Genomic DNA, 24,572 nt, shown 5'->3' on the forward strand with positions numbered 1-24,572 from the left:
AACTCATACTTTGGAGTATGAGCCGACCTGTATGAGCTCCCAACATTGTCATGTCACAGAGATCAATCCAAAATGTATGAACGCCAACATGTTAATTACATACCTTCTGCCATGTTGTTCTGTCTGTCACTCTGCTTGATTGGCATCTCTGGCAACCTTCGGTTTCTGGAGAACACAGGACCACACCTTGGTGACCTCTCCAGTCCGTGGAGCCTGGGTGGGAAGATGTGGGACATGCAACAAGTTTCCCCTCTTTTTCCCTTTTAACCAACTATGCAATGACGGCCCACAACACAGAAACTCTTTCACTCCACATGCCGGAATGTCCTTGAGCAAGACACTCTTTGGATGCTAAATGGCTATAAATTACCAACTACACAGTGCAGGTGGACATTGTTACTGGAGGCAGCACATTTTAAATACTGCTTCCGTACCTCAGTGGTCAATACACTCATCAAGATGTGCAGTCTTCACTATTGACTGCTGATTTATAACCAGTAATACAGTTATATTGCTGAGTCAATGAAAGCGTATGAGGTTATGATGAGTAATTATCCATTCTGGACCCTCCACGTCTTTGACGATGACCCCAGAAATGTCTGGACTAGACAGTTCATCTTAGGACGGCACATTTTTTATAGATGTGCTGTCCTTGTTTTTTTTTTTTTTAAACAGAAAAGTTGTATTGCTGCAACCTTCGATGTGTTTCAGTGGCCTGAAATGTCCCTCGTCTGTCTCCTATCTGTCCATCTTGGAGGTGGGAGGCATGTGACGCCTTGAGGGGAAGATGGATGGAGGTTGTAAACAAGCGCTAGAGACAGAAAGAAGGAGGAGAGGGAGTGGAGGAGAGATGTATGGCAGCCCACATCACCTCAGACAGAATGATAGATGAGGGGATTATGGAGCAGGGCCACTTTCAACAGTGATCAAAGTTAGAGAGCTTCCCTGCACGTAGCAGCCAACCTTGTGGATGGGCCAAAAAGTATGCAGCGGGAAATACCCTCTACTGTGGGAAATTTCATTTTTACTGTAATACATGTATACTAGTATGTCACTCTGTAAGGTTGGAATTGTAGGTTGGAGGACAGTTTGTAGGCAATAGCCTTTTCAGCATCCATCCATCTTCAATGCTGCTTATCCTCACTTGGGTCGCTGGAGTATGCTGGAGCCTATCCCAGCTGATTTCAAGCGAGCGGTGGGGTGCACCCTGGATTAGTCGCCAGTAAATCGCAGGCAATAGCCTTTGTTTTTTTTCGGTTCAAAGACAATCACAAAAGAAACATTTATAAGACATTCAGCTTTCTCATTCCTGAAAGCTGGATATGCATATTTATCAGGCACACAAATCAAACCTACCAAAACAGGCGCATTATCCGACATTTTTCACAGATGCAATGACAGAGAATGGAGAACATCTGGTTTATGTAATATACAGTATGGAAAAGTGTGCATGCACGTGTGAGTGTACTCTAGGTGTATGCATTAGTGCATAAAGCATGCAGGTGCGATTGTGATTTGGCCAAACGTGTGTGAAGTAAAAGCTGAATAATGGATTCAGCCACAGTTCGAGTAATCAGTGAACCCTGAGCTCAGCCTATTGAAGTTTAATAACATTCTGAATGTCAGAACACATGACAAGCAGAGAAACATAATCCCCTCTCCCTGAAGAGGGAGGCCACAAGCTAACTCTCACTCTCTCCATCATTTCCTCCCTCTCTTCCTCTGTCACATAAACACACACATCAACATTAGCCAATCTGATTTAAACGGCATTTAAAGAGACTCAAATAAGGCAGTGTTAATGCTCACACGTCAATGTGACTTGCAGGGTTTTGTGACTTTATCGCAGCTATTTTTTTGGTGCTTGATAATTGTTTAGAGGGTCCAAGACTATATATTTGTGTTTCAGTGTGTGTAATTGTGCCTGTTTGTGGGACTAGTTTGCCACCGGTGTCAATATTAATCACTTCAGCACCTTGAAATACATCACTGCTTTCTATTTGGCTCTCTGTCACACACGTTGAGCTAACGGAACAATTTTATTAAAAACAAATCACAATTCACCATGTGGGTGCACAGTGAGATTAGATCAGGAAAAGTATATATAAGCACGCATGGAAGTTATAAAATCTCTCTTGTGGAGGTCCAACGCAAACATTTTTTTCAACTGAAACTTGAATTATTATATTTTTTATTTGATCATTATAATGATGCAATACTGTAAAGTATGTACTATACTATATACTCTGATATCGGCTACTGTATGCAGTACCTCGCAGAAGTGAGTACACCCTTTACATTTGTACAAATATTTTATTATATATTTTCATGAGACAACACTTAAGAAATGACTCTTTGATACACTATAAAGTAGTCAGTGTACAGCTTGTATAATAGTGTACATTTTCTGTTCCCTCAAAATGACTCAACACCAATAGTGTCTAGTCTAGTTCTCTGCTGGCCTCAATACTATCAGAAACACCAACATATATGTATGTATTCACGTCCTAATCCTAGTATTGGTTTCACAAAATTGTATTAATTTAAACTGTAAATTGTATTAAATTGTGCCTTGCGATTGACTGGTCACCAGTCTAGAGCGAACCGCTGCAACCCTAGTGAGGATTAAGCAGCATAGACAGTGAATGAATTAATAATTGCAGTTTATTACATTCATTTCATAATGTATCTCTTGGCTGTACTGCTTCCGGTAGTGTATGTGTGTATTACATTATTTTGGCTTGTAGTGTATGTGTCATCCAATGTTATTTGCCCGGGGCCTTCAGAATCAGGAGTGCTGGCCTATGTCACATGGAACCAACCAATCAGATTTCAGAAATAATTTCCCTTCACCGTTGCAGACGTGACTTAAAAAGTTGCATCAAATAAAAATGGAATTATTTAGTCATACATTGTGCACAGATGCTCTTTTTGTGGGAAATAGGGTGTGTGTGCATTTAGAGTGCGATGTGTCAGCATGTAGTGGGTACTAGCTGTGATTTGGATATGAATTTCTCCAGACTTGGTGCACATTGCATTGTTTAGTCCATCACGTCTTAATGCCACATTACCATTTGGCATTGTCTGGCACCTTGATTTGAAGTTCTAATTTGCTTGCTGATTTTCCAAATGCAACTCGGTTGATTTTCAAGCATATAAATAAAAACAAGACGCTAAAATCAAGGCTGGCTGTATATGTGAATGTCTCATTAACATCCGTTTGCATTAATGTATTTATTAGATGCCTCATTATGCATCTCGAGCTGCCTATTTATTTCTGTCTCTGCCAGTGCCCCCTCACTTTGTCACATCTCCGACATGTTCTCTCCACACTACCCCCATGTTCACGTTTCCTCAGCATCCCTCTCTAATCTGCAAAACGACACATTTGGCTCGCTGCAAAGTGATGAGAGGAAATGTCACATTTCTGTGCAAGCAATGGACCATCAAACCTGAATGTCAATTAGCTCGATGGTGGATGGAGGGATGATCGCGAGAAGAGGGAAGGATCACAGGAGCAGCCGTGGCCTATTGTGATTTTTTTTTTTTTTAAAGACAGGGCGTTTTTTGATGATTATTCTAATCCCACCGAGGACTTCTCAGCCTGAAATGGGTGCCTTATCTCCCCACCACAGTCATTCTTTCATTAAAACACAATCACAGGCCACCAACTCTCATAAACGTTCAACTTACTCTTTGAAAAGCGACAAGGGCCAGCTTGAAAATGCAGATTACAGTAGGTCCACCTGCCGATCCATCAGTACGTGACAGGAATGGAATGCTGGGCTAATCACTGAACTATGTTTGGTGCCTTTTTAATCCTTGCTAATAAAAAAAGTCAATATTAAACAAAAAAGACATGGAGATTAAAGCAAATCTTGTGGGATTTAGAATGTCTGCACTTGATTGTCTTTTGCCACATCCCTCCCTAATTCAAATTAAACGTAGCGTACCCCCAAATGCTCAAGGCAAAATGTTGTTGTAATGATTAATAATATTTTGTATCAGATAGGGATGGGCATAATCATCAGTTCATTGTTTCATTGAACATTTGTGTGTAGTCGACTGTTGGATTGTAACTTAAAAAATGGATTGCACTACTTGCCTGCAGCCAGCATGCTGTTGATTAAGTTTGTAGTAAAGAATAATGTGACAAGAGATATCTTCATTACCAATATTGATATCAACTGATAACGATGCAGGCAGCAGATCTTCCCTCAAACTAATGTAGTGTAATGACCACATTATGCTTCTTTAATGTGATTCATTTGGATGCATTTCACAAATCCACACTTACAATTTGGAAAATGCTGCTTGTAATAAACATTATAGGGAAAAAAAACTGCCAAAATGATTGTGTGATTTTGAACATATTAAAGGAAGATGTATTAGTCTGCCCTTGCATAACTAGTGCGTTATGTTATGCTGCTCAGCATGACCAGTTGGACTTTGGTTTTGGCTTTCATTCGACGTTTGCTGTTTTGTACTCTTATTTTGGCATTCTGTTTCCTGTTTGCCATAATGTGCAGCTGCTTTGTACTCACTTCAAAGTGCACACGGTTTTACCTGTTTGTCATGAACTCATTGAATCCCAGCCATGGGAGAAGATGCAAACCCCACACAGAGAGAGCTACATCCACGTTTCCTCCTTTCCTCCAGCCAGCATTATTCTTCTCAAGACAACACTGGCATCAAAACAGGACTTCAAAACAAAGGCAGCAAACAACGGTTGGCATCCAACCTTGTCCCAAACTTTGTCAAGGTATCCTTTGAGAAATCGGTGGAGCCCAGTTACACCCCCCTGTGCCTGCACCCCCCATATAATTTATGGTGGAAAAAAATATATGTGTTAAAAAGATGAGAGCGGAGCAGACAGCTGTCATTGGTGGTGATTCAGAGGCCTATGAGGCCTCTCACTTCAGTCCTAAATTATTCATGCAATCTGTCTTTTCTGCTGTCCTCCTCTCATATGTTCCCAAATCCTATGCTACATGTTGCAAATGTAAATCTTTTGAGGGTGGGTGTGTCAATGTGTGTGTGTGCACTGTGTGTTGACCAATGGTTATATTTTTGCGTAAACAAGTTACCAGCAGTTATCACCATTTAAAGGAGACCTATTAAGCTCATTTTTCGGCCGTTTGTATAGAGTTGTGGTTTCCTATAGAGTAGGTACACACGCTAACCAGCACAGAAGAGATTTTTTTTTTTTTGAGATTTTTGTGACTAGTCCTTGATTGTGAGTGTGAGTGAGGTGCACACATCAGTGTTAAAAAAACACTGTGTCTTCGAACAAGCCATTGTCACACAGTGATTTGAATAGTGAACAGATTACTGATGTCATCGTACCCAAGGACGACTTTTCCAGCCCCGTGACAACCAAACATAAAAAATAGAATTAAGTCCCAGTGTGCACTGATTCTTTTTCTTTCCCTCATGTTGTTTTTCTGTTATAGGATTTGTTGTAATAAGGAATTGAGCTATAAAGTGCTTTGGGCTCTGGGGCTTCAATCCAAACACTACCTTATCTAGGAGACGAAAATTTGCTGTGCAACAACTTAAATCACACAGCCTCCTGGGGTGCATTATACTCTGCAATGACAGCAGGAACTTAACATTTCATGGGTAAAATCACAAGATGGCGATTAACAAGGCTGATTACACTGTATCGACCTGAAGGTGCACATTTCTCAAATGAGAAAGACTTGGTCCTGTTGGAATCCCACAAAATTGTGGGACTGTGGACTGAAGAAATTGGATTTGAGAGCCGTAAAGCCCTGATTGATATATGAATTCATTACAAGGCATATATCCATACTTTCATCCATCTACTGTACAGAATATACGTACATATTATGAGGCTGATGGTGGCAGCATGTTGCAGGATAAATGTCAAGCATACAAACAATTTAATAAAGTTTTCTGGGTGAAATGTCAAGCATTTTAGGGGTATTTTGGATTCTGTGGAAAGTCAAACAACCATTACAGTTAATGATATTTGGAAAAGTGATAAGTAAATAAGAAATGCAATACTCTATCCTCATAGAGACAAAATATAATTCTGGAGTTTGTTCATGAATTTAGAGATAAACTAGTTAAAATTTTAAAAGAAAAAGACTCTAAGCCACCAAGTTGGTGTTAAATGTTTGGCCAGACGTTAGCAACAGGTAGCAGGCCCATTATAAATTTCCACTGGATTTATTCTAGTTATTTATACAAGTGTGAGCACCGGGAGAAAGAAGACCCACAGCCAGTCGGTTACTCTACGATGCAGTGAGCCGGTTGCGTGACATCATGTCTCCTGCAGCGCCCCACTGCTTTCCGTTTCCCCTTCACTCCATCTCTCAGCAGGCAATCCTGATCCGCTACATTTGTTTGTCATATTTTTTTTCTCCCCTCTACCAGGATAGAAAAGGACAGACTTGTTTATTTTCTAATCCCTTTAGCCCACTCAGCCTGTGCCAATGTTGCTGTATAGTGACTTATTTTGTCGTGGGGGCAAGGAGATACGCCGCCATCACAAATCAGCCTGTCAATCATAGAACATTCCTTTATGATCCTCAGAAATCATATTTGTGTGGGAAAAGAAGACTTAGCATCAGAAGAAAGAAATGTCAGCATCTAATTCTGCAATTCTACATTTTTTCTGTTGTCTTCACATCAGTATATGGTGGAGCTTCCGAATATAAAGGCCGCTGATGTGCAATTTAGAACTGCAACAAATATGCCTTAATATGTCACATGTTGTCATATGTTTTGTATGTAGGTACTCCAGCATACCCTGCGACCCTAATGAGGATAACCAGTATAGAAATGGATGGATGGATGGATGATTTACTACAGCCCGTGTAATGTCTTTAATGCGTGACATCATTGTTCTTGCTAATCAGACAATTAAATACAGAGAAATGTCATTTGGTAGGTGCTCGCAGTACTCTACTCATCTTGAGAGGAGGGGCGTGCGTGAGCTGGAAGGTGCTTGTCACTGTTGTCCTTCCATTGAGAGAATTCATTATAATTGTATGGCATTGCCTCTACAGTCAATTAAGGTTTCATGATGGAGACCATTTGAGTTTCATTCAATTTTGGGAGCTTCCACTTACCAACTGTGAGCTTTGACTAACTCCTCACACTGTCATCCAAGTTTCCCACTGAAGGATTATACAATGAGACAAACAAGCAAGGTTTATCAGTGTCAGGACTCATCCACCAAAGAAAGCTGAAAGTAAACAAACCTCCGCCTTAGCTCTGCGTCATCTTCTTCTTCCTCCACCTTTTGTATCTTCAGCAATTAAACCGCTGCATGTTGCATTTGGTGCTGGAAGAGGGGAAAACATGTTTCTCACTTCAAAGTTTGTGAATTTTCTAATTTATGAAACCACTCTTGACATTCAGCAATGGCGGGCCATGATGTGTTTCCATGACAACAAGAGTTGCAGGGTTTTTTTTTTTTTCTTCAAATGCAGTGTTGCCGTTTGATACTACACAGTGAACATGCTATTTCAGGAGACCGACCCCTGAGGGGTGTTCCATAATTCCGAAGAATAATTATTCAATATTCACAAACATTGCTTTTCAGGACTATTGTTGGAAAAAAATGAATTAATTTTTTTGAAATTTAAACCTGGTCCACTTCCAAAATACAGTAGATCCCAAATTCTTGATGGGGTTACATTCCAGGACTATCAGCAAATGGCAAAGTTACTGAGTAATTTATATGCTCATAAAAATGTCTTATTTATGACACATGACTCGCTTCTGCTTCAAACCCGCCTGATAATGTAACAATGACTTTCTACTCTGATTTCCAATCAACATTTGCAATTAGAGTGACAGTTGTAATTTTTTGATGGGATTCAGCTCCAGGACCATTACCTGAATCTCTTCATTATACCTCACACACTAACACATTTTAAACTATATTTTAAAGCGCTGACCGCTCAGGAATGACAATTTAACATGTTCAATGAACAGATGGAATCTGAGTCATGGTGAAGTCTCACTTTTGCATTTATGATGTGTTCAAAGACTGCCGAACTTCTTCTTAGTTCACTTTCAGGGTCACCACAGCAAATCAATCTCCTCCACCCAACCCCTGTCTTCTACATCGGTCTCTCTCACACCAACTACCCTCCTTCACTACATCCAGAAACCTCCTCTTTGGTCTTCCTCTACGCCTCCTACATGGCAGCTCTAAACGCAGCATCCTTCTACCAATATATTCACTATCTCACCTCTGGACATGTCCCAACCATCTTGGTCTGGCCTGTCTGACTTTATCTCCAAGGCCTCTAACATGTAATGTCCCTCTGATGGATTTGTTCCCGATCCTATCCATCCTGGTCACTCCCAATGTGAACCTCAGCATCCTCATCTCTGCTGCCTCCAGTTCTGCTTCCTGTCTTTTCCTCAGTGTCACTGACCAAACAACATGGCTGGTCTCACCACAGTTTTGTATACCTTTCCTTTCATTTTTTCATCACGCTTCTTCACCTCCTTTTCACTATTTCTATTGTTCTGAGCTGTTCACCCCAAATACTTAAAATTGTCCACCTTCTGTGTCTCTTCTCCCTGGAACCTCACTCTTCCACTCGTCTTTTTTTTGAAAGACAAGAAAATGAATTATTTCAATCATAAAATGAACTTTTTAAAAACAAAAATCTCTGAAAGCTAAATCATGAATGTGCAGGAATTTACTGTCCTGCCTCTGGACATCATTTTTTCATTGTTTTTGAACTGCCTCGGTGAGCAAAGTGAGTGAGTGCAACAATACACACACAATCAAGAGTCAGTGCCCCCTTTGTGATTACTCCTACAAAACCCCTGTCATCTTTGTCATACTCAAGCAGGGAGTCTGCAGCAGCTATGGATCAATTTAGTAAAGAGGAGTCTGTGGCCTTATTCAACTGGAATGCTCTTTGATGTAGACGTTGCACTGAAGTCAGTGAAACCTCTTTTTGATGTCTTTTTATGTCAGCAATGTTGGCTGCAACATGTGTGCTGCTCTGCAAGTATGGTTCATGCATACCTAGTCACAGGCTCCTTTCGCCTGTCACTCACTTAAGCATCCTAAGACTTTTCTATTATTGCTTTGTAGTGCTTTCTGTTGGCTGAAAAAAAAAGTGACACGTCGTCACCTATTATTCAATGTGCGACACATTACTTTCCTTCCATAGCTGCAGAGCGCCCCCTGGTGGAAATATATGTCATTTGTATTCATTTGTTGTGTTGATCAAATAAATAGGCCAGGTTTTCTGGAACATTTGGGAATGCATAAAATGTCATGAGTAATGTAAAGTAAAATGTACAATGACTATATTCTAAGGAAAAAAAGAAACCTGGGAGACTCGGTTTGGGATTTTAAATAAGCTGACTGTTCCTACAGCAATCAGTGTTTCATCAATCATTCTGTATATGATCCAATCAGTCGTCAGCAGCGCCCTACAATCATGATAATTTTACTCCCCAGCCACAGGAAATTATATCACACACCTTCTTTTTACTCTTCTACAGCTGCAGCACTTCAGTTCTCTCAGCAATTATACGTGTTTCCATGGCGATGTTAGGCCTGCATTGAAAAAGATCTTGCAATTTAATTTGGCTAGAGATGCCACTTTAATGACCACATACCAAAAATTAAAAAAAAACAGTGATGTGTAAAATTAGAGTGATGCCAAATGAGCTTTGAAAGGTTTTATTTATAACAACATTGAAAAAGTTAACAAGGAGGGACAAACATTATTCAGAGAAACTCTTGGTTTGGAGATGGAGGAACAGTCAAAAACCAAACAGAAATGGTTAGAAGTGTCATTAAACGTGTTAGGAAGGGGGCACACCACACATCGCCAGTCACGTCTCAGAAAGGCCTATCAGTGACCACTATACAATATTACTACTATCATTCCAAATTTTGATTTATTTAAATTTAAATGTCTTATGTCTGTCTTTGAAGACAATGTCAATTGTTTTACAGAACCCCATTTGTCGCAGGGATAACCGGTAGTGAATGGCGAAAGCCAGGGAGTAATTGAAACGGCCATAAAATGTCTATTTTTGACACGCTGATAAAGCCTGGGCTTTGCTGTTTCGTCCAGCTGCTACTGTGCGTAGCACTGACTTGCTTTAAGGACTCTAAATGAATAAGCTTTAAATTTACACCCATATGTACACAACATGAAACACCAGCAATAACCAACAGGAGAAATGAGACAAATAACACATGTAGAACACATAATATATCCCACAAGGCATGTTGGGTAACACGTGTGCATCCCACCATATCTTGGGGGTTGTACATTAGTACAAAACAGTATTGATTTACATGTACAGTAATCCCTCATGTATCGCAGTTAATCGGTTGCATTTCCAAGTACATTTCCACAAAGTAGGATTCCTTATATGTGAATAAAAAACCTATTTACGACCCTCCAAATGTTTTTTAACAGTATTAGAGCCTTCTGGACATGAAGTAACAGCCCTATAGTCACCTGTACACTTATATTACCTTATTGTCGACAATAGAAAAAGCAAATTGAGACATAAATGTGTTGTCGGGGGGGATTCAGAATCTAGTTTTGACTTGGTGAGGGTTACAGCCCTAGAATACTACATGTCATCACAAGTCTTTGAATGCCTTATATTTGTATTTAAGTTCCTTTGGCCACTTACATACTTGAAAATGCTTAATATAGACAAAAACATAACGTTTGCTTGCTTAAATATGCTTTTTAAAAACCCTAATAATAGGCCATATTCAACCACAAAACAACATAATTTATGAATTGGTTTTTGAAAAAATAAACGATCCTGATGCCATGAAATTTGAAGCCCGAAGTGGCGGGGCAATACTGTATATTAGTATATATTTAAGCATTTATTAGGTATGTGCATGGTTACCAATTTGGGATTTTGACACTAGATCTGGAGACATTCCAACCTCCTCGGATGACATATTTTCATCGACAATTAATTGCCTATATTTATTGCGAAGCTTAGTTGCTGTTATAAATATTCACCAGAAGAGTGTGCTACTCACAAACAACATTTAGTCGGAAGAAACACATAATAAACTGTTATTTGTGTGAATGAATAGCCAACATACAATAGCCAACATGTAATGAGAGAACTTTAAGAGGTGCTGCCTAAGATAAAATATTATTTTATTTTGAAGTGTTTTCACTCAGTTTTTGTCTCTCCTCTGAAGTTGTGCTTTTTTTCCTACAGTATTTTCATGATATGAGGATGATTACATCATCTATAAACTTTTCGGAGCCGGCAGCTACTTTTCTTACTAAATACTTGGCAACAGTGGGCAACGGTGAACGGTTGGTTTTTGTTATGTGAGTAAAGGTGAAGATATGAAGCTGATTCACTGCAGATAAACAGCACGACCTCAAGCATGTTGACGTCCATGTGAAATTCAGGCTTACCACAGTGTGCTGCCTATCAATCCAGTGATCAAAATATGCAGGTATCCACTGTGTTATCTAGCAGTTACAGCTAATGCCTGCCTGCAAGGATGAAAGACGGTACAAATTTTGTTTGACTGCAGTGTAATGCATTGGTGCCAGTAACGCATTAAAAGGTTCTAGTAACTGTCACATGTCTACCGGTAGTACTTCCATGACATATAAATGAGCTGTTCTGTGATTGCTGTTTGAGATCATTAAATACTCTGTACAGCGTAAGAGTGTCTTTGTGAATTGCAGTGACATGAATAGGATTTATACGAGAGTGATCAAGGGTAAAGTAAAAGCAAAACAAGAGATGAGGCAACATGCATGTTTTTGGAATGTGGGAGGAAACCGGAGTACCCGGAGAAAACCCACGCACGCACGGAGAGAACATGCAAACTCTACACAGAGATGCCCAGGCGGAACCCAGGTTTTCCCAATCTCCTGACTATGTGGCCAACATGCTAACCACTGGTCCACCGTGCGGCCCGTATGCCAGTATCATACTTACCATTTCAATGTACACAGTCTGCTTCTAAGCCTATCAAAGCAATACTGATGCTTGTCCACTATATAAAAGGCAGTAAACATATATTAACACCAACGGCACGCTTCTAATGTTAAAAAAAATATATATAGTGTCATATATAGCATCACCCAGTTAAGCTTGTTTTTACAAATCAATAGATAACATGCAGCCTTGACATTCCATGGAATGCAGCACTCAATCTTTGTAAAACAGTATGCCAGAGCCATGTATCGTGATTGTTGTCATGTACAAGCTGTTAAGACTTGCAGATCTTGTGACAGGCACTCAAAGCAAAATGATTTATGACAGCAAGCCCCCCCCGCACCACATGCAATGCTGGGACACTGTTTGAGCCAGAGGTAGGTGTTATTGTGGGGATTCATCCCGAGTTTGACCACGGTCGTAATACAGTGCATCCGGAAAGTATTCACAGCGCTTCACTTTTTCTACATTTTGTCATGTTACAGCCTCATTCCAAACTGTATTAAATTAATCTCTTACCTCAAAATTCTACACAAAATACTCCATTATGACAATGTGAAAAAGTTTTTTTTTTTTTACTTTTTTTGAATTTATTAAAAATAGAATTTACTGCAGGTGGACTCCAATTAAGCTGTAGAAAGATCTCAAGGATGATTAGTGGAAAAAAGATGCACCTGAGCTCAATTTTGAGCTTCATGGCAAAGGCTGTGAATACTTATGTAAATGTGATTTCTTAGTTTTCTATTTTTAATAAATTCAAAAAAAGTCAAAAAAAAAACTTTTTCACATTGTCATAATGGAGTATTTTGTGTAGAATTTTGAGGTAAGAGATTAAATTAATACAATTTGGAATGAGGCTGTAACATGACAAAATGTGGAAAAAGTGAAGCGCTGTGAATACTTTCCGGATGCACTATATTTAACAGTTTTCCCTCCTTATGCCTCTAGATACAGCGACACGTCTTCAACGTGACCATAATGGCCATAATAATAATAATAATAACGTGGCCATAATAATATAACCAAAAGAGGATGATTGGTAATGGACATCCGCCTGCATTGCATGCAAAAACACACAGAGGTTGTCAAACATTTGAGGCCATGTCTGTTTGTTCCCCAACACACAGTGACAAAAAGTTAACAGAAAAACTGCACTTTTGGGGGGAATTTTGCCCATCATCCACAAACCATGTGTGAGACATGAACACATGCAATACGTCTTTTTTTCTGTATGTTGTCAAGATATAAAAATAGATAAAAAGAGACAGCTCATCACTACATGTCGTGCTCACAATGCCTCAGACCACGACAAAAAAGTTAAAGCTACATACAATATTTGAGCTGATACCACTGCTGCTGTGTTTTTACTTCTGAGTTTGGAAAAGTAATGCTTCAAAAGTATTACATGTCATCATGGAAATACCTGTTACTACTACCATAAAACCTTGTTGGAAGTGTTTTAATAGTGGTCTTTTTAGGTGGCATAGGTGGATCCATTACGTGCAATCAGCAGGTGTCTCTTTTTTTGTCTGGTTTTATATCTTTAGAATGCACATAAAAAAGAAAGGCGTGTGTTCACATGTCACATAAGCATTATGGGTGATTTGAAGTCAGTTTACCTTTAAAGCAGCTAGGTCATGGCATTTAAGATAAAGGTCTTTAGTTAGGTGCCGTTACATGTCACCCTAAACTTCACTCAGGTTAAAAGGAGCCAAGGCCAAAACAGACAACCAAGAACAACATATGAACATCAGACAAATATTCTGTAAACCAAAAGCAATAATGAAGCATTAAATAATCATTTTTCAAAACTTGAATTTGGGCATAGTCCTGAAAAAAAAACATTTAGTTGAATGTGCATTTTAACAACGTATTTCATAATATTATAGGATTTGGTTCTGCCTGGATCATTATTTTATTTATGTACAAAGTGGAGAAAAACAGCGACACCTAGTGCCCCTTTTCCACAATTCTCTCATACTGCACTTGGAAAATGAACATTGGTCTTCTTTTTCTTTCGTCTTTTTCCTGATTACGGAGTCGCCACAGCGGATCTTTTTTTTTTTTAACCCAAAATTACTGAGTATATTTTTATGTCATAAATTATTTTTAGCAGAAATGGACACAAGAAAGTGTCAAACATGTTTGTGTTGTGATAAAAAAGAAAACTACTATTATATACTGTTTATATATAATATGTTTATAGAGGCACATTCAATGCAAAATCGAGTTGATTTGAATGCTTTAGAGCTTAGATTCCCCAAAGTGGGGTACGCTAATTGCCATAGGGAGTACATGAAAATAGACTTAAAAATTAGCACCTTACGCTCTCAATTCCGAGCGCAAGGAGAACGGAACAGAAAGGAGACGGAGCATGAAGTTATTCATCCTGTCACTCTGTGTGCCTTATGCAAACAAATTAGTAGGTTTGATGATTATATTGTGCAACTGTTTCACCTTGAAGATTTCATTTATATTGGTGTACCAAACCTGTCACTGTGAGTGGGCATTCGCCACAAAATGAGGGTTTATCGTTGGTTTTATGTATTTTACCAGGTAATTAAAACAAAAAGGTTTGTTTTTATACATGGTTTCAGGTCATATGTCTGAATAGGTACGGGGCTGTAAAAGGTTTGGGAACCACTGCCCTAGAGTATGTTCTGTTATTTAGCATGATCCTTTAGAACGGTGCAAAAACATGTTTTCTCATAACTACATATTAGCTGTCCTTAATAAATAATTACAAGGTCACCCAGCATGCTTTGTGGGTTGGAGATGTGGATATAGTTCAGCATGTATGTTGCATGGACGATTGCATTGGTGTGGAAGATGTGGAAAAACTATGGAAATGCTCTTTCATCAACACGACTTCTTAGAGTCATTTTCCACTTTTTGAGATTCCCATAAAAAAATTCATTGTTTTGCTAGTGTATTAATTTTGGCTTGAACTGTGAGAAATAGTTTTGCATACTCTGCAGGCCTGGCAATGATGTGTGTTCATTCCTGTGATGTTCATTATGAAAAAGTATGGTATGAAACTCAGCTTTGAATAACTGTTGTGTTTTGTAATAAAATTACATGTTATGTCTTTCACTATATGATTTGGCTTTGAGCTGTGATATTAAAACAGCCCCGCTCTCATTCACAGTAGTTCATCCCAAATACGATTTTATGAGTGAGCCTGGTGGTTCTTGGCTTCATTTGATGTATCCGAGTGTGTAATAAACCCTTTTTTGTCACTACAATGCCATCAAATATTTAGTTCTGAGAGAAGTACTCAAGGATGAGACGTAGGTGTCCCAGACGATCTTTCAGTGAGGTGAGGGAGAGGACTGTGGTCTGATAGGCAGGGTCCAGCTGGAGGACAGATAATAGCCACCAGCACCAGGCTGGACCGTTGGGTGAGGCCTGGAAAAAGATAAATACATGATCTTGACTTTAGGGACACTGTATGACCTGAGGTAAACATTCATTGATTTAATATGAATAGCACATGTGGGCCTTTGAGCCACTACACATGTGGCATATTAAAAGATCAAAACAATCACAAACATAGCCCACTATTTAGCAATAAAAGTTAAGTAAATACCAGTCCAGGGTGTACCCTGCCTCTCGCCCAAAGTCAGCTGGGATAGCAGCATTATCATACATCCATAATCAGATATGCCTTTGTCTTAAAATAATTTGAAGCTTATGTATAAAACTTATTTTTCATGAAATGCTCTACATACTTGTTTCAGGTTTTTGCAACTTGAGTCATTTCCAGCTAGAACTTTGGTCTGTGTATTGCAATAATGAATGTACATTTAGAGTGATAGCGTGGACACTAACCTGTATGTTTTCATCAGTACTGGGCATGGCGCCATACTGTTTGTTGATCTGTTCTTTCATGCGGTTTCCAAGCCGCTGGTACCAATCCTGAGCCTGCTGGTAGACGCTATCATGGAGATCCTGTAGAATTTCTAATTCACTCCCTTCAACCTGTAAAAAAAGTAACACTGAGGTAAGTAGATCAATGGACCCATGACATGAATGACTGAAAAACTTTTTGTGCAAGCCAGACCTTGATATCCTCCAAGTATTCGATATCAGCGGTGTGGTAGCCATCCCTGTGGCCTCTCTTAAGAACTCTGAATCTGCTGCCACCCACACTGTCTACATAGGACCGTCCATCAGGCAGCAGCTCCAGGCCATGGATCTCCAACATGCAGCCATAGTCTGCAAAGCTTAGGAAAGGAAAACTAGACATAAGAACATACTTTAGTTACAACATCAATATCAACATACAGTGAACAGTAATCCCTCATTTATCGTGGTAATATGGTTCCAGACCCAACCGAAATCGGTGAAATTCCACTAAGTAGGACTCTTTAAATTTTAAGTCACTTAAAACATAAATAGTGGTTAGCACGCGGGCCACACAACTAGGAGATTTAAATTCTATTCTTGTAAGGCAATGAAGTGAAATATTTGTGAGGGATGAAAAAGCATGACACATCTCTCGGCAGATTGGATACCCTGCTGCTATTTTCTTCTTCCTCAAGGTCACATATGACTGGCGAAAACTTTTCCCACTGCTCTGTCTGCTTGTGCATCACTGACATGCTTCTTCAGTATATATGCTCTCTCCCACTAAAACAAACGTGCTGAAAAGCTTGTCATCTCAGATTTACAGTACAATTTGGGTAGAAGTGAAGGTTTTGGTTAAAACAGTGACATGTACATACCCTTTGCCATGTTCATAACTGCACATGCCAAACTTCTTAGTTCCGGTTTCCATACAGCGACGCATCATCAGTCGGTAGCGAGGCTCAAAGATGTGCAGTGGGCAGGACACACCAGGGTAGGCCACAGTGCAAACAAATATAGGGATGTCCTTTGTGAGGCTGCAGAGAAGCGGATAGACAGTAGATGCTATGACATGATAACAAAACAGGCGGAAATATGTGTTGACACAGTGGCGATTATGAGAGGTTTCCCTCAGCAGCACCTACTTTGACAGTTCAGCCATCTCAGCCCCGTGGACCTGTTTCCTTTCAGCCAACTGTGAGGGGAAAAGGCGGTCCATGATGTGCTGAGTCAGCACTGTCACGTTGTACTTTCTATTTTTTAAGTACTGCAAAAAAAATAGGATAGAGGTCAACCAGAATAATTATATCTTGATATAAAATTAAATGTTCATACGCACACAATATTCCACAATAATAATAAACACAACAATACCAATGTCAACTACAAATAAATTAGTGTATGGGAAACACTGACTTCTAGCATCTAATGATACTCGCTTGTTCAAGTTCCATATGAATCTCATTACACAAGATGGCATTGCTATGTTTATAACTGGTGAATTAATTAATGGCCCACAGCCATACTGCTCACCACACCCGCATGATTCAGTGTGTTTGAATGTGCCATCATTGCATAACAGTATGGATTATTACGGGTTATTGTGATTATTACTTGTTCAAGATTGCCATTATGATCAGCATGTTGTGTAGTGGTTAGCATTCCTGCCTCACAACCAGAAGATCCAGGTATGAAACTCCATTGGAGCACAATATACAGAATACCAATACAACATAAGGTCATAATATAAAATTCTCATTGTGTTCAGGCATTACTGTCTGTGTAAAGGCCTAACTTTCCATAGAATATCAAATCTCATCGGGTTTTGCAGGCGTACCTAATGTCGGCCAGTGAGTGTATAAGAGATTAGCTATGATTACCTCTTGTAGTGGCTGTTTGCAGAGTGGACAGCGAAGGTTGTGATCCAGACTCCTCTCTATGCAGTTTTTACAGAACGTGTGACCACAGGGAGTGGTAACTGGCTGAAAAAACAACCTTGAAAGTATAGACATGCGAAATAAACAAAACATGCTGTCTATAGAGAAAATGTGTCATCTGTCAGAGTTACAAACACGTAGACAGATATTAGTGATATTATAGGAAAGCAGGAGCAGGACTCTAACCTGATGCACAGCGGGCACTCGAAGTCTGACACAGAGAGCACACTGAGAGTTTTATCTCCAGAGTTAAAACTTGCACCTGAGATGAAGACAAGCATACGTTTTGCTTAAATTAGTTCATGTTCTGAGTTCTATGCAATTCTGAGGGCTGTTGTGTTTAAACTATTACAAAGGCCGTCAAATAAACTTTCAATGTACCTCTGCCATGGACATCCTCCTTCCTCGTCATCGGCTCCTCATCGTCTTCAGTGGCGGGGAGAAAGGAAACAGCTTGGCAGATGCTCAGGCAGCACTCGGTGCTCGCGTCATGCTTCGCTTTGGCGCTCTCAAGAAAACAACAGTTTTACAACTTACAAGCAAACACCTCCCACCATGCAAGCATTCTTTTCATCAGCCCATCTGCACCATGCACCTGGTATGTTTCTCTCCTTTCTTTGCCCCCTGCGTCGCCATGTGGATGTTTGAGGCCCTCAGGGTATGTTGGCCCTTGCGTGCCACTAAGGCTTACAATGGGGTAAACCGCTGCTTTTAGGTAATCAGCCAACACCTGCATGAAGCTGGATGTGTCCTCTGGCACTGATATACCCTCTGCTTCCAGGACCTGCAGTTGTACAAATATGTCAGTTTCAGTTGACAGGTGCATTCAGTTGTAAAGTCAGGGAGGTCATAGCTACAATGAATTGGCTGAGGTCAGTAGGTTGCAGACAGAGGGATGCACCAGTCCATATTTTTTCACACCAATACAATTCCGATGTGCTATTTGTTACTTTACATCGTGAGAGGTGGTATGAACAAACCTTTTTGATCTGATTCTTTGCGGGAACAAAGTCAGATTGAAGTTTGAGGCAACGGTGAAACTGGACGAGGGCTTCTGTCTGCTGAGCCATCTCCAACAGTACATTCCCTTTGCGAAAGAAGCCCTGCACAGACATAAGCACGAATCAGCATACAGCCTGTATGAGTGGATCACAAAGGGTCACAGTGCATAGCCCAAATTTTAGGACAATGTTTTCATTACCTACATAACAAGGACACCTCAGAATGATACTTTCAGAAAATATCTGCGAAAATATCTTCAATTGCCCATTTGGAATTGTCATCAGAGCACCAAACATGGGACATTGAAAGGTGGAAGAAAGTTTATTTCTATGATGAAAAACCTTCATGGTCCTCATGGCTTCCAACATTACTGGGATGACAAGGAGATCCCACCGATTATGTTTTCCACACGACACAGTGGACAGAGTGCCATCATAATCTAGATTGCTTTTTCCTTCAATGAAACAATGGAACAACTGTGCAGGGGCGTCAAACGGTAGTTGGCTATGTGGAGAGTGTTGCGGGGGCATCTCGCATGACTGAAGGCCCTCATCTGTGTGGTTGTCCTTTTCAACAGGACAACAAAGCAGTTAACAATACCTGCCTGGCAAAAGACTTCTTCCAGAAGAATAATGTCACACATTTTTTGACCACCCTGCGTGTTCCCCTGATCTAAAACCAACTGACTCTCATCAGATATATCATATATGCAAATGTGCATTATATAAATTTGCAGTCGAGACAATTCTGCATCTCACCTCAGTCCAGTTGGGCCGAAGACAGCAGAGGTAGTCAAGGTCGGTCAGAGCATCAGTGAACTGCAAAAGTCCACAGTTTGCTTCAGCTCTGTACAGCTTCAGACTCAAGTCATCAGGGGCTAAAGAGGACAACATTGAGAAGAAGAAAAGAAGACACATACTTAAGCATACTGCGGTGTTTCATAAGATTTTCCTATCTTTACATAAATATATCGATATATTTATCCATATCCAGATAATCATGACAACATGGTCTCACCCAACAGTCATGCTAAGTTTGAACTTAAATGTAACTTCAAACTTTAAAAAAAATTGTGACCATAAACACTGTTTAAGTCTTCTCTGGTGATATAACAGTTTCAACCTGATTTACACAAGTAAGGGGTTTGGTAACTGTTAAACCCGCCCTACTAGTTGCGTAGGTTTAAAAAACATGGAATAGTAGTTACATAGTATGCCTTACTTAAAGACTCCGCCCAGAATACATAAGTCCATGTCATCCTTACTTATTTGGACTTACTATAGTCAATTATTTATTTATCACTATAGCGTTCACTGAAAGATTTTCGAGTAGTAAAAAACATGGTGTACAAGTAGCAGGTATAGCAAATTGCTGAGATAGGCTCACTGTATTGGTAGCTACTGCTACAGTTACTGCATGTGTCTGTAAAGGTCCACTGCAGTCTTCAATAGTTCAAGATGACATTTTCAAATATGGGTCAGCCTGCATGATTTGGAGCAGCCAGTCACATTTGCAGACCACAATTGAAAATAACATTTCAATATTGTCTTGACAATATTGAGATGACATTCCATTCCATGTTCTGAGTCTAGTACAGGGGTGCCCACATTAATTTTCCAGCAAGGGTTGCACACAGAAAATGTCAGGGTTGCAGGGATCATTGGATGTCATTATAGCCAACTACACACACAATACTATTCTATTTTAAAAACCTAATACATATCCCGATTATCCAAAAACTGTCACGATTTTTTTTCAGTTTTTAATTGTATTTAAATGATACCGAAATTGTTTTTTGACATAAACATATTTTTCTCATTCATTAGCTTTCTCATTAGTTTGACCCTAACCATCCTTCATATAAACATGTGCAACAAAAAATGGGCTTTTGGCACAGACTTTGTATGAGCAATATTGGATTGGAAATGCGCGTAAAACCTTAGATTTGAATGACTGTGCGTGTCCTTGTTGCATGCATATCTCACCCTGTTGAATCCCGTCGTTGGCAGCGCGTAAAGCGTCCTGGTACTGTTTGGTCCGAAGCTTCTCCTGGAGCTGGCACTTCATCTTTGCGTCCTCCGGGCAGCACTTTTCAACGACTCCAATAAGCAGAACGTTATTCTTCATGCTCCTAATTTCTCTCGGTTTTAACCTCTCTTTGCATGTGGGGCATTTAGACGGGAGGTAGGTGGCCGCACACCTTCTGCAAAAAGTGTGACCGCAGGACGTGCTCACCGGCTCCCACATCAGGAAGCGGCAGAGCGGGCACTCCAGCAGCTCCATGGCTGAAAGGGTTATGTCACCAGCACGAATTGCTATTCTGCTTTCAAACCTGGAACATCGGGAGACTTTTCTCCTCGACTGTGTGTCATTTACTAGATGAACCTATCTCAGCCGCCCACATTGTCTTTTCCTCTCAATTAAATGCGTACTGACCCAACTCCGTCCCGAATAACACAAGATGACTTGCATGGCGGACAGGTAGAAAATAGAAATGAAACTCAAGCGACGACTCCACAAATCGAAGTGCTATATGTTTGTTAGATGCGTTCTTGTCCGCAAATAACCTCGTTTAGCTTGGAGATACCCACACAGCCACAATGCCAGGTTACTGTGTTACACCATTGCGTAACATAAGTAAAGACCACGTGACGTAACCGCGAGTACTCATTGGCTGAGCGGCTTACCGTCAGCCCTGTTGTGAAACGCGACGATTTCGAGTTTCATAACATAATTCTGGGAGCTATTTTAACCGAATCCTTAAAACATACTCACAAAGGCAAATCGTAGTCGCGCGCGCGTGTGTGTGTTTTTGTCATCTTTGGCAAAAGTTGATTTTTATTTCTATAACCTAAAGTCGACCTCGAGGAGGGAATCTTAGGTCGAAGGGGTGGGGTCAATATGAAAACTGTTATTGCACGTTTGTTTGGCCTACATCTCAGCACAGTTAAGTAACATGTGCTTCATATGTAATGAATTACAGCTGAAGAGAATTGTCTTCAATTGTAAGCATGAAAGAACAATGTAGCATCAGTTGCTGCACATCAAGTGGAACTTTTCTTATTGAGAACTCAGTTCCGGTAAAGCAGCGGTTCTGTTATTTTCTGTCATTTGATGGCTGGTGGTTTTGATTGACTCTGATGCAGGGGTGTCAAACTCAATCGCACAGTAGGCCAAAAGTCAAAGCCTACTTTAAGCTATGGGCCGAACTGGACATTACCCACCCACATGGACATTTTTTTGGCCACTTTCAATAAAGTGATTGTTGCTCGACCACCTCTTCGTCATTCTCTCAATATCCTGCAAAAAGCTACCGTATTTTATCTAAACATTTTAATTAGGGCATGCTGGAACCTATCCCAGCCTATCCCTCTTCAGGCGAGAGGCGGGATACACCCTGGACTGGTCGCCAGCCAATCTCAGGGCACATATAGACACACAACCATTCACACTCACATTCATACCTATGGACAATTTGGGGTTGCCAATTAATTTCATAAATACAATTAATTAACTTTGGAATGTGGGAGGAAACCGGACTACTCGGAGAACATGCAAACTCCACGCAGAGATGCCCGAGGGTGGAATCAAACTCAGGTCTCCTAGCTGTGTGGGCTGTGCGCTAAAATAATTTTGACCTTTGGTCTGTATCTGGTACCTAGTTGTGAATTTTGTGCTAGATATAATATTTATTTAAAATCAAAATGCAAGAGTAGTATATTCTGGAGAAATCGCTTACTTACTCAGATCACTCTAACCACTTTATTTGGTAAGATCATTGATGCGGGTCAACTCAATGCTATTTTCCAAACAGCTCGGACAGAAAGCCATTACTTTAGTAATATGTTAACTATTGCACTAGTGATGTAATTGCATCATACAGGGAAGCTCACATCAGGCTGCTAAATAAGATGAAGTACTGCAAACTACACTCACAGCAAAACCATCTATATTCCCTTAGCAAACGAGAATTTACCAAAACACTAGAATAGCAAGTGTTGGAAACAATAAGTGTGTGTGACTAACTGTAGTCTGAAGTATAAATAGGACTCTGACAGTTCTTTGTGGGTAGTTGGGATGATGAAAAAATGTGACAGGATCTTGTGAATTATTCATACTATTGTTTGAGAGATTATTTTTATTGGCTTTATTACAAAAGGAAAGTTGGCCACCCTAATCTTGTGTAATTTAAATTATGTTTCCTCTGCAGTCCTGCCTGGCATAATCATTACAGACAATGCATGGATGGATACAGCCATATATATAACGCTTTGAAATATACTAAATTCATAAGAGAACTGGTATTCTAACCCAATGACAACATAACCCACATTTTTACACAAACATTGTTAAAATCATTTGCAGAGGCTTACAAAAAATGTCCACATTCGCGAAAACCTATGCAATTTTATCAATAATACTGCACATGGCAGCATCTTTGTCCCATGTTTTGTCCTTTTTTATTGTAGATGCACCCTTGTTCTGGTGAGAAGCTGCCATACAGCTTGCTCCTGCTTCCTCTACTTCCATAGGCTCTGTTTTCAGTCTTGGACCCTGCCCAGAAGGCCCAACACTGCTTCCAGTAGCCACAGTTCTTGTTGTATCTCCAGCACTTTCAGATTCTTCCAGCTGTGGTAAGTCATCCGGCAGAGAGGCAAGGCACCCCTGGATCATCTCAACGACACGCTCCAAGTGCTTTTGGAACCGCTCTGCCGTCTCAAGTCTCTGTCTCTTTTGCACCTCCATCATCACCCTCAAAGTCTCCCGGGCTTGATGTGGCCTATATTCATTTATCAGGTGATGGATGTGAACAAACAGAAGTTTCAAGTCCTCCAACTTCTCTTCTCTCTTTATACTACCAGGACTCTTAATAAGGATGTCCAGAAGGTCTAGGAAGTTCACCAAGATAGACATGTTGAGCTTCTTGAGTTCACGTTTGTGATCAAACTGCACAGGATGAAGCCTCTCGATGCCTTGGCTCTCCAGAGGGCGAATGATCAGGTCGTCACACTGGAACTGGTTGCCAAACATCATGTAACTGTCTCGGATAGGTGGTGGTGGTTTGGGAGCCAGACCCTTGCAGATATTTTCATCCGTGTACTCTTTGATGTACTGCATTGGTGGAGGAGGCAGGGCGCTAACCTGCTGTGGTTCACCCATGATGCTTGTCTGAAACAGTAAGAAATATGTTTACATTGTTAACATATCATTCAACAATTTACACATTGTCGACAATGCAAAACAACCATTTGAAGCAAGTTTCATATGGTCATAGTATACAAGTGCCTCCTATGCCACAAAAAATTGTTGCATTCAACGAAGTTAAGTAAAATACTATATTAATGTATTGGACTGCAGTTTGACAAAACCGAGAGGTTTGCCACTTGAAAAGTTATAGGTTGCTTAAAATAAAATACAACGTACTAGACAATGATTATCAAGTTACGTCCTGCGTATACACGTATAGCGATTTTTCCTTTCAAACCGCCAAACATTATTAGAACGCACCAGAATAAGCAAGCGCAGCTAGCATTAGCAGTAAGCTACATGTCGTTGTTGCTACAGTTACGCCTCATCTCAAAATTTAAGTATAAAACTAAGATGGGGATGAGACTGAGACAGCTCAACATACCTCTGAAATGGCTCTTTAGGTCAAGCAACGTTAATGTTTTGTTGGAGGTTTATGAATACTATGTGACAGGACAGATTGCATTTAACATTAGCGGACATGGGGAATGACGAAAGTATGAGTTTACTGGCGGACATATACACGTGACTCAGTTTTGTCGTTCGGATTGGTCGGCCTGTAGATGAAGTTCTAAA

General features: G+C 40.1%; 2 protein-coding genes across 3 annotated transcripts; both read right to left on the reverse strand.

The window, feature by feature from the left end:
- Positions 1 to 13,494: 13,494 nt before the first annotated feature.
- lonrf4 (LON peptidase N-terminal domain and ring finger 4) lies at positions 13,495 to 21,389 on the reverse strand. Of its 2 annotated transcripts, none has more exons than XM_058063626.2 (12): positions 20,735 to 21,389; positions 19,508 to 19,626; positions 18,728 to 18,850; positions 18,343 to 18,531; positions 18,129 to 18,255; positions 17,934 to 18,009; positions 17,691 to 17,805; positions 16,956 to 17,077; positions 16,689 to 16,847; positions 16,025 to 16,202; positions 15,793 to 15,942; positions 13,495 to 15,369 (listed from the first exon to the last, which is right to left on the reverse strand). In XM_058063626.2, the coding sequence occupies exons 1-12, from the start codon at positions 21,030 to 21,032 to the stop codon at positions 15,220 to 15,222; spliced, it is 1,806 nt and encodes a 601-aa protein (XP_057919609.2). In that variant the 5' UTR covers positions 21,033 to 21,389; the 3' UTR covers positions 13,495 to 15,219. The 2 variants fall into 2 exon arrangements, with proteins under 2 accessions (XP_057919609.2, XP_057919610.2); XM_058063627.2 differs by having other exon boundaries at positions 16,025 to 16,187; positions 20,735 to 21,387.
- A 1,149-nt stretch (positions 21,390 to 22,538) lies between these two features.
- On the reverse strand, positions 22,539 to 24,522 carry med7 (mediator complex subunit 7). Its single transcript, XM_058063632.2, has 2 exons — positions 24,382 to 24,522; positions 22,539 to 23,918 (listed from the first exon to the last, which is right to left on the reverse strand). The coding sequence occupies exon 2, from the start codon at positions 23,907 to 23,909 to the stop codon at positions 23,148 to 23,150; it is 762 nt and encodes a 253-aa protein (XP_057919615.2). The 5' UTR covers positions 23,910 to 23,918; positions 24,382 to 24,522; the 3' UTR covers positions 22,539 to 23,147.
- Positions 24,523 to 24,572: the final 50 nt, after the last annotated feature.

Source organism: Doryrhamphus excisus, linkage group LG22 (genome assembly GCF_037039965.1).
Source record: "Doryrhamphus excisus strain RoL-2023G ecotype Guam linkage group LG22, RoL_Dexc_Guam_v1.1, whole genome shotgun sequence".
Taxonomy (NCBI): Eukaryota; Metazoa; Chordata; class Actinopteri; order Syngnathiformes; family Syngnathidae; genus Doryrhamphus; species Doryrhamphus excisus.

Bases quoted from the DNA above. Each gene is read 5' to 3' on its own strand.
- lonrf4 (XM_058063626.2), bottom strand. From the start codon at position 21,032: ATGGAGCTGCTGGAGTGCCCGCTCTGCCGCTTCCTGATGTGGGAGCCG. The intron at 18,256-18,342 runs GTGCATGGTGCA...TGTTTTCTTGAG, and splicing joins AAAGGAGAGAAACATACCAG to AGCGCCAAAGCGAAGCATGA. The intron at 17,078-17,690 runs GTAATCATAGCT...TTTTTTTTGCAG, and splicing joins GCAAACAGCCACTACAAGAG to TACTTAAAAAATAGAAAGTA.
- med7 (XM_058063632.2), bottom strand. From the start codon at position 23,909: ATGGGTGAACCACAGCAGGTTAGCGCCCTGCCTCCTCCACCAATGCAG.